At 59.7% G+C, this 15,517-nt stretch overlaps 1 protein-coding gene across 1 annotated transcript in view; it reads left to right on the top strand.

Annotated features, from left to right (window-relative positions):
- CACNA1S (calcium voltage-gated channel subunit alpha1 S) overlaps positions 1 to 15,186 on the top strand; it is a 91,778-nt gene extending 76,592 nt beyond the window's left edge. Inside the window, exons 39-43 of the mRNA XM_073320165.1 lie at positions 750 to 940; positions 8,729 to 8,805; positions 9,640 to 9,734; positions 10,911 to 11,078; positions 12,877 to 15,186. Coding sequence (XP_073176266.1) covers positions 750 to 940; positions 8,729 to 8,805; positions 9,640 to 9,734; positions 10,911 to 11,078; positions 12,877 to 13,203 — 858 coding nt within the window. The 3' untranslated portion in view covers positions 13,204 to 15,186. The remainder of the gene's footprint in view (positions 1 to 749; positions 941 to 8,728; positions 8,806 to 9,639; positions 9,735 to 10,910; positions 11,079 to 12,876) is intronic.
- The last annotated feature ends 331 nt before the right edge of the window (positions 15,187 to 15,517 follow it).

Raw genomic sequence — 15,517 nt, 5'->3', positions numbered from 1 at the left:
GTTCTAATCCCAGCACTGGTGTTATCGTCCTGGCTGTCCCTTCCCCCTCCCCTGTACAATGGGGCTAACTGTACTGACTCCCCCGGACCGCAAAGTGGATATTAACCAGTTAACATGCTGGAAGAGTGCTCATTCCTGGGATGGACTGGCTAGTGTGTATCGGCACCTCTGCCCGGTGCACAGCTATGTGTCACAGACCCAACACTGCTGACAGAGATTCCCTCTGCACTCCCTATGCTGGGAGCTTCCAGCTGGCTGTGGTGTAATGATAGCCATGGCAACCAAGGTACCAGCAGTCTGTGACAGCGTCCTGCCCCGTCTCGCTCCTCAGGGAATCCCTCGCGTTCAGAGCCGCCTGTGAGTGTGGAAGGGTTTATCTGGTAGGAGAGACAGCGCTGCCTAGTGGATGGGCTGGGACTGGGCTGCAACTCAGGAGACCTGGGTTCTACTCCCAGCTCTGCCATGGACCTACTGGGTGACCTAAGGCAAGTCACTTGTGCCTCAGTTTCCCCCGCTGTGAGGTGACGAGCTGAGCCCCCTATTTATAAAGAGTCTCTGTAAGAACTGGGGCTGTTATTACTGCTGCCCTGCTGTGCATGACCTTAAATTCAGTTGCCATTACTGGCCTTTGCCGTCCCACCGTGGGCCCAAACCCATCCGGACCGTCGGGCGGCGTGCGCCACAGGCTGGGAGGCCTCGAGAAGCGCCACGGTCAAGGCCCGCTCTGACCTCTCCCCTCTTGGTTCCAGAGGACGGGTGGCTTGTTTGGCCATGTGGACTCCTTCATGGAGCGGAACAGCCCCCTGCAGCCCCATGTGACCAGCCAGAGACCCCTGCAGTTCACTGAAGTGGGGAGCGAAGACGTGGACTCCCCCGTCTTCCTGGATGACTTCCCGCCGGACAGGAACCCCAACACCAACAACAGCAACGCAGCCGCACGGTCGGAGACAGCCCCCCAGGGCGCGTGGCGGCCGGGGGGGGACCGCAAGGGGTTATGCTGTCTGTGTAAATGGTGCAGTCTCCATAAGAGAGGGACCCATTCATATCCCTCGACTGCACAGCTGCTGTGACTCGGGGAGCTTGGCGCTCGGGGACTGTGAGTGTGTGTGAACGGGTGCAGCAGCAGGTGCTCACGTGCGTGCACGTGTGTGTGTGTGAGCTTGTGTACGCGTGGATATGTTGACGCTTGTGTGTGCGGGGGCAGACACTGGCCGCCTCCCGCCCCGTTAACCGGGGGGGGAAAGGGGGGGTGCAGTTTCTGCCTTCAGGTCTCAGGCAAAACCAGATGCCCGCCTTGCCCAGGTCTCGTTTACAGAGCATGGCACACGCCTCCCCATGGCCTGGCAGCTTCACCCCTTTCTACCCCAGCGGTTCTCAACCTATTTATCATTGTGGGGTGCCCACCTAACCCCCCCACAAGCCCCTATGCTCAGTGCTCTCTGCCCACACACCCCTCCACAGAGAGGGGGCAGAAGCAGAGAACCGGGTGTGGGGCGTGGGGCAGGGACTCCGACCCTGCACCCTGCTGTGCAGGGATCCCTAACCCCAACACCCGCCGTGTGGGGACCCCAACCCAACTCCCACTCTGCAGGGTTGGGATGCAGCCAGGACCCCGACCCTGGATGCTGTCAGGACCGCACTGTGCGGGGACCCAGAGCCCGCCGCGTGCCAGGGTGGGTGGCAGCCAGTTGCTTGGACCCAGAGCCTGCCCTGCGGCCTTTATCACACAGCTGAGCGGGCTGCAGATCCTGTTTACACTAGCAGGTGTCAGACTAATCCCAGCAACAGGCACCTGGCAGCTGCCGGGCTGTTTTACCCCAGAGGAAGATCTGGCTCCAGATTATCGGTGGGGCACTTTAGGGTCTAGAACAGGGCAGAGACCAATTCAGAGCAGCGGTGAGCAGAGCCGCTCTGACACCAGACAAGGCCGGGGGGCTTGGCCCCACTGCAAATCGGGCCACGTGATTTCAGGCACCCAGGCTAAAGCTCTGGTCACTGGGGCTAGTTCTCTACGCAGACGTGCCCCTTTTGTGAAGCCCTGGACAGCTGCAGGTGCAATGAATGACGCCAGCTGGCAGACTGCCCCGCCAACCCTCCGAGGCTGTCCCTGTGACTGTTATCCATATGGACGCTGCAAGGACCTTGGGCTGGCATGCGCAGCGTGACTCCTTTGGCCTGAGCCCAGTTGTGCCCATCTGTACGTGGCTCTCGGTTTCCCAAGCCCTTCTTCGCTCCCTCTGGCCCTGGCGGTGATGTTATGTAGTCAGACAGCTCCAGAGACTGCAGAAAAGACACAGCGACCGCCCAGAGCGCTTGTAATTGAAGCATGACATGCCCCTGGCAGGGTCATCCACAGGGCTTGGCCGGACAGGGGAACCTCGGATCTGAACGCATCGGCTGCTACTGCTTGAATTGAAGGAGTAAGGCCGGTACCTCGGCAGCAGCAGGTCCAGGAATGTCTTTGCATGGTCCAGCCAGAAGGGGGCAATAGGCTGCAGCACGGTGCTAGCCTGGGGTCCGGACCCCTGGACAAAACAACACAGGAGGGCAGTGAAATGGGGGGACGAGGGTTACCCCACAAACATAACGGGGCTGTCCTCATTAGTTCTTCTGCTATCCGTCCCGGTGAGGGGTCCACCGTAGGAGGCGTGTGCCCTGGACTGGAGCCTGTGCCGTTGTGCTGGTGGCCTGCGCCGGCTCCGAGCAACGGGATACAGGGATGTGGGGGTGTGGGGCAGGGCCCCCAACCCAGGGAGGCGAGAGCCTGCCGCCACTCAGCTCCTTCTCAGCTGCCTGAGGCTCGGGACCGAGTTTTCCGCAGATCGCTGTGTTCTGCGTCCCGCCTTTCTCTCACCTCCGGAAAGACTTTTCTTGCGTATTTTCGTTTCTCATTTGTTTTCCTGCCCTATATTTTATGTTCATTTTTATTTCATTTGGCACGTTTCTGTGCTCTTGGAGGGGGTGGGGGTTCCCCACCTACTCCTGGACCTTTTTCTGTGCCGATCAATCTGTTGTGCCTAACGCCCCAGGGGTTAAGCCCTGCCAGACTTGCCACAGGTCTTTTTCCAACCGCGATGGACATTGAAGTTGCCTGTGGTGTTTGGGGAACTCCCCCGTCCCCCCGAGAGCGTGCGGTCTGTCTGGAGTTTAAGGGCAGGCCCCAAAACAACAGGGAGATGAGACTAGCAGTCCTGTTAATGGGACGTGCTCTCGCTCCGGAGAGGGCCGCTTCCCCCCAGGCATTAGCATTGGCTCCTTCAGTCATCAGCCCAGCCGCAGCTGGGACCACGGAGGTGAAGCCTTCGAAGAGGAGAAAGCACTCCTCCTCATCCAGAGACTTGGCAAAAAGGGGTAGCTCACCTCGTAAGACCCACTCGCAGGAGCCCTCATGTCCCTTCAGGGGTACCGTAAAGGGGCCGACTGAGCCTGGTGTCGAGGCATCGGTACCACATACCTGACCCTCCATGGCACCATGATACGCATGGGGCTACCACTCATCCCTTGGCACCGGCTTCTGACCCCAGCTCTGAAGTGAGACAGGACCCTGCATCCACCTCAGTACTGCAGCAGTCTCCATCTCAGAGTCCACATTTTCACTTCCAGCTGCCAGCGGCTGTCAGCACCCTCCGGCTCCTTCCAGGCCCCCGTTGTCTGAAGATCTCATCATTTCGGATGAGCCCGACTCCGTTGCGGTGGGATCTGTCAGAGCCCCCTCGCCGGTACAGCCTAGGCACCTGCAGGCCAAAACCCACCCAAGCCTCCAGCAGTCAGCACCAGCCACACTAGCTGAGCCGTCACGTAGCCTCTGAGGTCCCGGTACAGGAATCCACCCTGGTGCCATACCATCCAGCTCCCAGGGGTCCCTGTACCAAGGAGGACCCTAGAGAACCAGCCAGGCATCGCAGACCCAGAGATGATGACTGTCATTGGGGACACTCTCCCTGTTCCCTCCCCCCATCAATGGGAGTCCTGGGGGCCATTTTGGTGACCAGTTCTACAGGATGCCAAGAAGAGATTACAGGCACCCACTGGTCCCATTCCATCCATGGCAAGCAGCTGTCCGTCCCCTGGTACCATGCACTTCTTCAGTACCAGACGATATGCAGCAGGAATCAGCGCCTCCACCTGAGGAGGTCTCACCTCCTTCAGCTGAGTCCTCTTCATCTGTGGACGAGGCAGTAATGCCACCCCCGCCCTCCTCTGCCGATGAGTTCGAAATGTTCCAGGAGCTCATGAAGAGGCCAGTGGACTCTCTCCAAATCCCGCTTGAGGAAGTCCAAGAGTCATAACGTTCTTTGGTGAATATCAATCCCCGAGGAAAGATTGCTCTGCCCAGTAATGAGGCACTGCTGTGCCCAGCTCGCACTCTGTGGCAAGCACTGGCCACGATTCCACCCACCTGAAAGAGAAGTGATAAGAAGTACTACATCCCACCAAAGCGGAGGGAACGCTTCTTTTCCCACCCTCGTCCTAATTCCGTAGCAGCCAATGAAAGGAGCCATCAGACTCGATCTAGACCCTCTCCAATAGACAATGAATCCAAGAGACTGGATGTATGGGGCAGAAAGAGCTACTTATCAGCTGCTCTTCAATTCCGTACTGCCAGTTACGGGCCTGGGTGATGAAATGGGACTTTACCATTTACTCAGAACATACACACTTCATTGAACATCTGCCATGAGACCAGAGAGACCACCATTATGGAGGTCCCGTCCCGCCTCCTGCTGGGGGCAGTCGAGCTGGTTCCAACAGCATTCACCAGGAAAGGATTCTATTCCAACTACTTCCTAGTTCCCGCGAGAGACAGAGGGGGAGGCTGATTCTCGACCTCAGAAACTTGAGCAACTAAGTTCTAGCACAGCAGTTCATCAGGGTGACACTAGCTCCCATTCTCCCATTGTTGGATCCAGGACACTGGCTCATTGCCCTCGACCTACAGGACGCCCATCACCACAAGTGTTTGCTTTGCTTTGTAATCGGAACAGACCACGATCGACATCGAGTTCTCCCTTCTGGACTCTCCACGGTGCAGAGGGTGTTTACGAAGTTCCTCTTGGCAGCAGCAGCTGGTCTCTGTCAATGGGGGATCTCGGTATTCCCATATTTGGACACCTGGTTGATCAGGAGTTGATCGCTCCAAGAGGTCCAATCAGCCATGGCCAAGGCGTTAACTTTATTCCAATCTCTAAGACATTGCATCAATCACAAAAAATCGATCCTAACTCCAATGTAAAGGATAAACTGCATAGGAACTACTCGGGAGCCCACAACAGCAAGAGCCTATGTTTTCTGGGAGACATCTTCCACCCTACCTGGCCTAATCTCGGTGCTACAGTTCAGCCCATAAACAAGCATGAGGGCTTGTCTTCAGCTCTTGGGACACACATCTTCCTGCATGTTCATGACTTCCTATGTGAGACTCCATCTCAGATGTCTCCAAGATTTAGAACAGTAAATATCCCAGACAGACACCACCTGTCCAAACGGGTCACAGTGCTTCAGAAGGTGTTGGATTCCCTTACATGACAGAAAGACCCACAGAGGGTCTGTGTGAGAACCCCATTCTTGCATTGCACACCATCAAAGATCCTCATGACAAATGCTTCCTCTCTGAACCCCAGGGCATGGATCCCAAATGGCTCTCAACCATGGAGTTAACTCGCTTGGCTGCAGTTCAGTCAATTTGTTTGCCTGGCAGAAAGCCCAGTACCGGCAACACTTATCTCCAGAATGGAAACACCTTCACTCTTGATGCTCTCTTTCTTCTTCCCAAGCCCCAGAAGTTCCCCTTTCCAAAATACTTGACCACCTGCTGGAATTAAAGATACAGGGTCTCTCCGTGCGCTCTGTTAGAGTGCAGGTGGTTGCTCTCACAGTTTTCCAGTCACGCATCCAGGGCTTCTTGGTTTTTGCCCACCCTGTCACAGCCAGATTCCTCCAGTGTCTATACAACTGGTTTCCTCCTGTTTGGGACCCAGTGGGACCTCAACCTGCTTCTTAATGCTCCAAGGAAAGCCTCTGTTGAACCAACGGCCACCTGCTCTCTCCTCCACATCTCCTTCAAAACTTCATTCCTGGGCGCCATTACTTCAGCAAGATGAATCGGAGAGCGGGGGGCACTCCTGGCTGACACACCATATCCCCCCCTTTCATAGGGACAAGATTCTACTGTGTCCCCGTCCCTGTTTTCTTCCTAAGGTTGTAGGAATGTTCTTGGAAGATCACATTAACCAGGAGATTCGCCTGCCAGTGTTCTACCCACATCCTCAGGCCCCCAGAGAGGTCTCAAGCCTTTATTCGCTGGATGTTCAACGGGCCCTTGCCTTCTCTGTGGACAGGACTAGGTCCTTGCGGGCCTCTCCCAGGCTACTTGTGTCGTGAACAGAATGAATGAAGGACCTGTTTCCAGTCCAGCCAGGGGTTGTCTGTGTGTTGCAGGTTGTATTTTAACCTGTTATGACAGAAGGGGGGTGTTCCCCCCCACGGTGACAGCACATTCCACTGGAGCTCAGTCCACATCCAGTACGTGCCCATAGCAGAAATCTGCAGGACTGCGACTTGGTCTTGTGCTAGCCTGTGCCAAGCATGTGCCATCTCTCCTGTTTCCAGAGAGGGCACTGCCTTTGGTGATATCGTTCTCCGAACAGTCCTTGACTCACCTCTGTGGCATCCCCCTTCCTCTCTGAGTTACTGCTCTGGAGTGTCCTGCGGCCACAGGGACGGACGCTCGACGAAGAAGGGACGGTGACTTACCTTACGTAACTTGAGTTCTTTGAGATGCTTCGTTCCTATGGGTGCTCCATACCCTGCCCCCCGGTCTCCTTCCCCTCCGCTGCGGCAGGTCTGGCTTCACAGCTGAGAAGGCGCTGAGCGGTGGCAGGCTCACGTTGCCCTGTATCCCTCCTTCAGAGCCCAAGGTGTGACTCTGTGCAGTGCCACACGACTGCAGTCTCCGATCAAAAGTGCACCGGCCCGTGCAAATCCTGTGGTGAAGCACCCATCGGCCAGAACATCTCAAAGCACCCAGGGTAAGTCACCTCCCCCTCTTCACACTTAGTGATGCTGTCCTGTCTGTCTGTCCCCATTCACCTCCTCTGTCTATCCCGAGACAGACCCTTCTATCATAGAATCATGGAATCACAGAACTGGAACAGACCTCGAGGGAGCATCTACTCCAGTCCCCTGCACTCAAGGCAGGACGAAGTATTAGCTAGACCGTCCCTGACAGGTGTTTGTCCAACCTGCTCTTAAAAATCCCCAATGATGGAGATTCCACAACCTCCCTGGGCAATTTATTCCAGTGCTTAACCACCCTGACCGTTCGGAAGCTTTTTCCTGATGTCCAACCTAAACCGCCCTTGCGGCAAGTTAAGCCCGTTGCTTCTTGTTCTGTCCTCAGAGGTTAAGAAGAACAATTTTTCTCCCTCCTCCTCGTAACAACCTTTTATGTACTTGAAAACTGTTCTCATGTCCCCTCTCAGTCTTCTCTTCTCCAGACTAAACAAACCCAATCTTTTCAATCTCCCTCACAGGTCATGTTTTCTAGACCTTCCATCATTTTTGTTGCTCTTCTCTGGACTTTCTCCAGTTTGTCCACATCTTTCTTGAAATGTGGCACCCAGAACTGGACACAATACTCCAGTTGAGGCCTAATCAGCGCGGAATAGAGCGGAAGAATTACTTCTCATGTCTTGCTTACGACACTTCTACTAATACATCCCAGAATGATGTTTGCTTTTTTTGCAACAGCCTTACACTGTTGACTCATATTTAGCTGCTGATCCACTATGACCCCCAGATCTCTTTCCGCAGCACTCCTTCCTAGGCAGTCATTGCCCACATTGTATTGTGTGTGTGCAACCGATTGTTCCTTCCTAAGTGGAGTTCTTTGCATTTGTTCTTATTGAATTTCATCCTGTTTACTTCAGACCATTTCTCCAGTTTGTCCGGATCATTTTGAATTTTAATCCTATCCTCCAAAGCACTTGCAACCCCCCCCAGCTTGGTATCGTCCACAAACTTTATCAGTGTACTCTCTATGCCATTATCTAAATCATTGATGAAGATTTTGAACAGAACCGGACCCAGAACCAATCTCTGCAGGACCCCACTCGTTAGGTCCTTCCAGCATGACTGTGAACCACTGATAACAGCTCTCTGGGAATGGTTTTCCAACCAGTTTTGCACCCACTTTATAGTAGCTCCATCTAGGTTGTTTTCCCCCAGTTTGTGTGTGAGAAGATCAAGTGAGACAGTATCAAAACCTTTACTACAGTCGAGATACATCATGTCTACCGCTTCTTCTCCATCCACAAGGCTTGTTGCCCGGTCAAAGAAAGCTATCCAGTTGGTTTGACACAATCTGTTCTGCTGACTGTTATCACCTTATAATAGTGTATCCATCCATCTGTCCATCTCCTTACACAGCCATCCATTCAGTACCTAGGGTGTCTATCTGTCCAGTCATTGTTTCTCTCTCTAATACAAGTGGAGTTTGTGCTGTTTTTATTAATATGATTGGGAGGGGGGTGTCAAGCCGGAGGGGAAGGGATGAGCCCAGAGGTGCTGAAGAAGAGGATGGAGGGGCGAGGAGGGAGCTGTGGTGGACAGAAGGCAGGAGGCGGTGAGGGTTTCGCATGGTGACTGTTGCTTGCGAATGGAAGCCCTTGGAGGGGTGGCTGGGGGGTGGTCCCTGCGCCAGACTGATGCTCTTTCCTGTCCCTGACAGGGTGCAGTACGAGAATGAGCTGCAGGGGGAGAGGATGCTGCCGGCATCCTGCCAGCCATGGCCGCACTCTGCCCTGGGTCAGTACCCGCAGCATCGTCGCACCGGGCACGTCCTGGCCTTACCGGGAGGGGTGTCCTGGGTGGGCAGTGACATGGCCTGGGGAAACTCCCGGCTTGCCATGTTTCACCAAGTGGCCTGGAGGATGGACCCTCTTTTGTTAGAGGGTTGGGAAGGAGGACACCCTTTGATTGGGGGGACCCCATAAGGCGTGGGAGGGAGGGGCCCCCTTTTATGTGGGGGTGGGACTCCATTTTTCACCAAGGCAGCCGGGGAGCCCCCTTTTATGGTGGAACAGGGGCTGTTTCTTCATGGCCCTAAGGACGAGCTAAGCAATAGAAAGAGAAGCCGATATTGTAATTCCCTGCAGTAGCGAATGCAGATAACCTCCTTCCCTGGGGGTGTCAGTTCTGGGGGGGGGTCCTTTCCCCAGGCGCCATGGCCCTCAAAGGGAGGTGAAGCAGGAGGCTGGTTTTCCTGGGGTGCTGCAGGCCGAGTCCCCCCTCAGCCGGCAGAGATGGGAGGCCGCGGTGGTTTCCAGGAGGGGGCACCCGGGATCTCCGGTTTCCCCTCCCCATGCGCTGGGGGCAGAGGCGGGCTGGGTGTAAGGCCGAGGGCAGGCCCGTGCTCTGCTAATACAGCGAAGCTCTTTCCCTGTGAGCTAGGGGAGCATCTGGTTCCCTCTGCCCCTCTCGGGGGGTCACCAGGGGAGGGGGCTGGCCCAGGGCTGGCTGGAGCTCTGCTGCCCCCACACTAGTCAATCCCTTCCCAGCTGGCACCCCCTATGCCCCAGGGCCCCAGCAGTGTCCTTCCCGTGGGCTCCCCACGTGACACCCCCCTTCCCTTCCCCTCAGGCCACAACCGCTCCTTCCGCCTGGAGAAGCTGCAGCGGCAGCTGGACAGGAGGCGGGCAGCCAGTGTCGGCGGATGCCCGGGGTGCGGGCTGCAGGTAAATGGGGCTGGGGTATCATGTGGCTCATCTGGGGGGGGGGGGGGGCTAGTCCCCCTCCCATTTTGGGCTGGCCAAGACAACTGTGCACTGGAGGCACCTGGCCCGCTGGGGCCAGCTGGCAGGAGATCCCAGCGTGGCATCCGCCCCAGGCCGGTTGGCCCCTGGGAAGCGGGACGGAGCCCGCGCTCCTGGCCCATCCGCAGCAGAGACGCGGCCACGGGGCTGGGGGAGGCTGGGGATGTCCCGGTGACCAGCCACGAGCCACCCGAATGGCTCGGGCGCAAAGAGCACCCCTGCCCTCTTCCCAATGGCCACTGGAACGGCCCACAGGCCTGGAGCCTCTGCCGGGGCCACCGGTGGCCAGGAGTGGGGATGGGCGTACCGGGGAATGGAGGACTGGAGCGGGGGTCATGCCTTGTTATAACCAGGTAATCGTGGCTCCGCTGTATAAGGAGATGAGGCTCTGTAGCCTTTCCCCTTCTCTGCCCATTCCCCGGCCTTTTCTGCCCTGCGCTCCAGAGGAAAGGAGAAGGCCCCTGGGGCTATGGACAGGGGGCTGTTGCTAGCCTGGGGGAGTTGGCCATTGGCTTGACAGGAGCTGAGCTCAAGCGGTTACATAACCCCCACTGCTAGCACTTCCCCTGCCTTGTGCTGGAGGCCAGGGCCCTGTGGGAACATGGCCCCAGCCCCCCGTCCCCGGGGCGAGGATCGGGTGACATTGCTATTCCCCTGCCTGGGCACAGAGCGACGCCGCGGGCCCTGGTAACTGGGCTGTATCCTGCAGCTCAGAGCGTGGTCAGCTCGGCAGCTGTTGTTGGACTGGCCCTCGGGTTCTGTGCCCTCGCCAACGATCGCCGCCTCTCCTTAAACTAACCGGGGCGCCCGGCTCTTCCCGGAGCCCAGCGGGGAGCAGGGCAGGCGAAGGTAGCGCTGTCCGAGTGCAGAGGCATTGCCCCGGAAGAGGCTGCGCTCTTCCTCCAAAGGGGTGCCACCGGGCGGCTAGCGGACGCCACGGCAGGCGAGAGGGATCCGAGCGGGCGATTGTGTCGCCCTGGCTGCTCAGCAAGCCCGGGGAGGGTGTGGGGGTGGCCCCTGGGCGATTCCACAGAGCAGCACCCACCTCGCCCACCCGCCGAGGCTGTTGCAGCAGGTTCAGAATTGCTCACCCCCCAGGATGTGACTCTTGGCTGCTTCTCTGCCCAGCTGCCCAGAGAGGAGGCGGTTGCCCGGGAGCGGGGAGCAGAGCTGAGCTCCGAGCGCCAGCTGGATGGTGGCCATGAGGCGAACGGGGAGGGAGATGCTGCCGCCTCTACCCCGCCCACCAATTTACTCATCCAGGAGGTAGAACTGGGGCAGGACCCTGCGGGGGGACTGGCTGGGGGGGGGCTGGAGAGACTGTTCCTGGGGGAGCGGTGAAAGGAGGAGAGGAGCCACAGCTCCTGGAGGGGGACGGGATGAGGCAAGGGGGCAGAGGCAGGATGGGACAGGGGGAGTTGCCAGCCCTGAGCCTCCGGATGGGATGGGGAGCAGAGCTCAGCCCCGGTTAGAGGGGTCGAAGGTCATCGACAGGGTGGTGAAGTAGAGGCAATGGGGGACACGGAGGGGACCGGAATGGGGTAAAAGCGGAGATCAGTAATGGTGCTGGCACAGGGGTATGGAGGGCAGAAAGCCAGCTGTGGGATAGACGCAGGAAGGGAGCTGCGGGTCGGGACTGAGGGGCACCGGCGGAGCTGGGGGAGCCCAGGGCTGGGCTAGCAGGGGGCTGCGGGTCGGGACTGAGGGGCACCGGCGGAGCTGGGGGAGCCCAGGGCTGGGCTAGCAGGGGGCTGCGGGTCGGGACTGAGGGGCACCGGCGGAGCTGGGGGAGCCCAGGGCTGGGCTAGCAGGGGGCTGCGGGTCGGGACTGAGGGGCACCGGCGGAGCTGGGGGAGCCCAGGGCTGGGCTAGCAGGGGGCTGCGGGTCGGGACTGAGGGGCACCGGCGGAGCTGGGGGAGCCCAGGGCTGGGCTAGCAGGGGGCTGCGGGTCGGGACTGAGGGGCACCGGCGGAGCTGGGGGAGCCCAGGGCTGGGCTAGCAGGGGGCTGCGGGTCGGGACTGAGGGGCACCGGCGGAGCTGGGGGAGCCCAGGGCTGGGCTAGCGGGGGGCTGCGGGTCGGGACTGAGGGGCACCGGCGGAGCTGGGGGAGCCCAGGGCTGGGCTAGCGGGGGGCTGCGGGTCGGGACTGAGGGGCACCGGCGGAGCTGGGGGAGCCCAGGGCTGGGCTAGCGGGGGGCTGCGGGTCGGGACTGAGGGGCACCGGCGGAGCTGGGGGAGCCCAGGGCTGGGCTAGCGGGGGGCTGCGGGTCGGGACTGAGGGGCACCGGCGGAGCTGGGGGAGCCCAGGGCTGGGCTAGCGGGGGGCTGCGGGTCGGGACTGAGGGGCACCGGCGGAGCTGGGGGAGCCCAGGGCTGGGCTAGCGGGGGGCTGCGGGTCGGGACTGAGGGGCACCGGCGGAGCTGGGGGAGCCCAGGGCTGGGCTAGCGGGGGGCTGCGGGTCGGGACTGAGGGGCACCGGCGGAGCTGGGGGAGCCCAGGGCTGGGCTAGCGGGGGGCTGCGGGTCGGGACTGAGGGGCACCGGCGGAGCTGGGGGAGCCCAGGGCTGGGCTAGCGGGGGGCTGCGGGTCGGGACTGAGGGGCACCGGCGGAGCTGGGGGAGCCCAGGGCTGGGCTAGCGGGGGGCTGCGGGTCGGGACTGAGGGGCACCGGCGGAGCTGGGGGAGCCCAGGGCTGGGCTAGCGGGGGGCTGCGGGTCGGGACTGAGGGGCACCGGCGGAGCTGGGGGAGCCCAGGGCTGGGCTAGCGGGGGGCTGCGGGTCGGGACTGAGGGGCACCGGCGGAGCTGGGGGAGCCCAGGGCTGGGCTAGCGGGGGGCTGCGGGTCGCGATTGAGGGGCACCGGCGGAGCTGCAGGTGGAGAATTTGCCGAGCTCCTGCTCACACTTGGCTCTGGGCCCAGTTCTCTCCCGAGCGTGAACGCTCCCAGCTCCACATGTTTGTTCCCCGCTGGGAAACGCAGGCGTCAGCCGCCCTGAGCTCAGGGGTGGTTTCTGCACAGCCCGAGCAGCCGGGCCGTGCTGATCCCTCTCTTCTGCGGCAGGCTCTTCTCTCGGGGGGCCTCGGCGCTCTGGCCCGCGACCCACCCTTTGTGACGGCCGTGGGAGCCGAGAGGGCGGCCACCTGCCAGCTGGAGATGGTGGTGATGGAAGAGGCCGCGGCCGAGTTGCTGAGGGGAAGGGAAAGCCCGGTGGGAGCGGAGGCCGGTTCCACCCGCCGACACACCCTGGCCGCATCCCTGCATAGCTCCCGGGGGCCCAACACGCCTGGCTCCCAGGGGCCATCTCCAGCCCCCACCAGTGAGACGCCGCCGGGGATCCCCCTTGCCAACGGTGCCAGCCGGGAGGTGCCACCCATTTGTGGGCTTTGAGAGGGAAAACACAGCACCATGGGAACACAGCACCATCCCCTCCCACGCCCAGCCCTGACTGGTTGCTCTCTGCCCCGGGCCAGGCAGATGGGAGCAGAGAAGGACTCGCCCGGCTGTTTGTGGAGGAGCTGCGAGGGCCTGATCTCCGGGGCATTTCCTACCGGGGTGTCTGGCGCTGCGTGGGCTGGGTGTGCCCCCTGCCCTCCCAAGAGCTGAAACGTGTGCACCGGACGGGTCATTAAATCCCTGGCACCGCGATCTCGCTGCTCCGCTCTGTCCTTCTGGGCTCTGGTCTTCGATCAGAGGGGGTCCAGCGGAGACCCTTGGGGGCCTGCTTTCCAGCGGTGCTGAGCACCCGCAGCTCCAGCCAACGCCAGTGGATGCCCGTCCCTCTGAACGCCAGGCCCCCCAAGGGTCTCCAGTCAGGCCTGCCGAATGAGCGGCCGCTTTCCAACCATGGGGCTGAATGCAAATAGCCAGAGCCGGCCCTTGCCATCTAGACCAGGCACGTGCTACAGGTGAGGGACGAGGGCCAGCGAGGGGAAGGGGGAGATTTTCACTATTTATCTCGCTCCCTGTGACATACCGAGAGGCCTCACCTCTCATTGTCATGTGAGCCTTTGCAAATCAATGCCAGGGTGACTGGCCGAAGGTCACGGGGGGGGGGTCTGTGGCCAGCGTGGGAACTGAACCCACATCTGAGTCCCAGCCCGAGCCTTAACCACAAGCCCCTGCTTCCTCTGTCTGTCCAGGAGCCACTGGCTGAGCCTGCCCTTGGCTTGGACCCTGAGCTTGGAGGGGCAGCTTGCCTGCAGTGATTTATTATTGCTGTTACCCTAGTGCCTAGGAGCCCCCGTCGTGATGCTCGGGCCTGTGCCAACGCAGGACAGAAAGAAGGTCCGTGCCCTAAGGGGCTGGCTCACCACGAAAGCCCTGGGTCAATCTCCCTTCTCGCATTGTCTTCAGCCAGGACAGGTGGCATTTCTGGCCGATGAGTAAAATCACACGTGTGTTTTGTTCTAATCAGCCTAATAAAGAGCAGATTTGGTGCCTTTTGTGTTAAATTTCCCAGGCTGGGTTCAAAAGTGGGGCTGCCTCGCTTTGTTCCAAGCAGGAATAAGTGCTCTGGGTCAAATCTAGCTCAGATACAACACCCATTCTGTGTGTGTGGTGTGAGTGTGTGTGTAAATTAACAACAAGTGCAACATGCTGAGTGGGCTGGATTCTGCTGCATTTGGATGCCTCCTTCCAAAAATGTGCCCTAGCTCCACCACAAGGCAGGGGCTTGACACAGGAACAACGGCTTGAAATTCTCCAGCCTGCGTTAGACAGGAGGTCAGACGAGGGGAGCGCAGGGGTCCCTGCTGGCGTACATCAGCATCGTGCCATTGCTGTCAATGGAGCTGTGGCAGCTGAGGATGTGGCTTCTCTGTCATTCGCTGATAATCCAGCCCTGTTCCCTTCTACGGCGATGAACCAGAGCCAAATTCATGCGTACCACGAAAGGAACCAGATAGGGCTTGAAAGTCGCGGAGGGAGCAGATGTGCCGGGGCTGGGATTTGTAGCGAACGGCTGATCTGCTGAATTCGTCCTCTCCCTCACTGTGCAAAATTGCCCAAGGAGCCCGACGCCGGGGACGGGGCTCTTGGGAGAGTCTGGCCCGCCGTGACGTCCAGGGGTCCGTGCTGTCCTGCCAACGTGGAGTGATCTGGGACAAGGCCGGAGACACCCCAGCCAAGACAGCATTGCCCAGGAGGGGCAGAGACCAGCCAGTGCTGCCAGGATGGCACTTCTGTCATGGTGAGCGGTGGGGGTGGGGCTGCATAGCACCCCCTGCTGGACAATGCTTCTCCTCCCCTCTGGCCCCCGGGCTGCACGCTCTGTTTTGAAGCAGCACAAGCCCATCGCTGGCCCAGTCCCCGGCTAATCTAGATTAAAATGCAGAGAAATGATGGGTCCCACGGGACGCGCTGAATCAATAGAGCCCGTCTGCTCTCGGCCCTGGTGTTTATTTGTTAACTTAATAAATGGGAAGTGGCAGTCGCAGGGACCATCTGCGGCCAAGCCCTGGCGAGTGACAGCAGGGGGTTCCCCCCGGGGAGTGAGGGAGGGGAAAGGAGCCAGGCGGTCAGAGGCTCTCTGCAGGTGGAGAGCCGGGGAGTTGGCAGGGGAAACGAGGCCCGTGCTCAGATGGAACTCCAGGGTCTCTCCCCAGAAGTCAGGGGGCGTCCCTGGGAATTTAAGGAGTGGCTGGCCCCCCTCTGCGCAGTGTTTAATCAGCCACAAGCTATAGGAACTGAGCATTGTCTAGTG

The sequence above is a fragment of the Lepidochelys kempii genome, chromosome 21 (assembly GCF_965140265.1).
Source record: "Lepidochelys kempii isolate rLepKem1 chromosome 21, rLepKem1.hap2, whole genome shotgun sequence".
NCBI lineage: Eukaryota > Metazoa > Chordata > Testudines > Cheloniidae > Lepidochelys > Lepidochelys kempii.
This window is presented reverse-complemented; position numbering and strand designations above follow the sequence as displayed.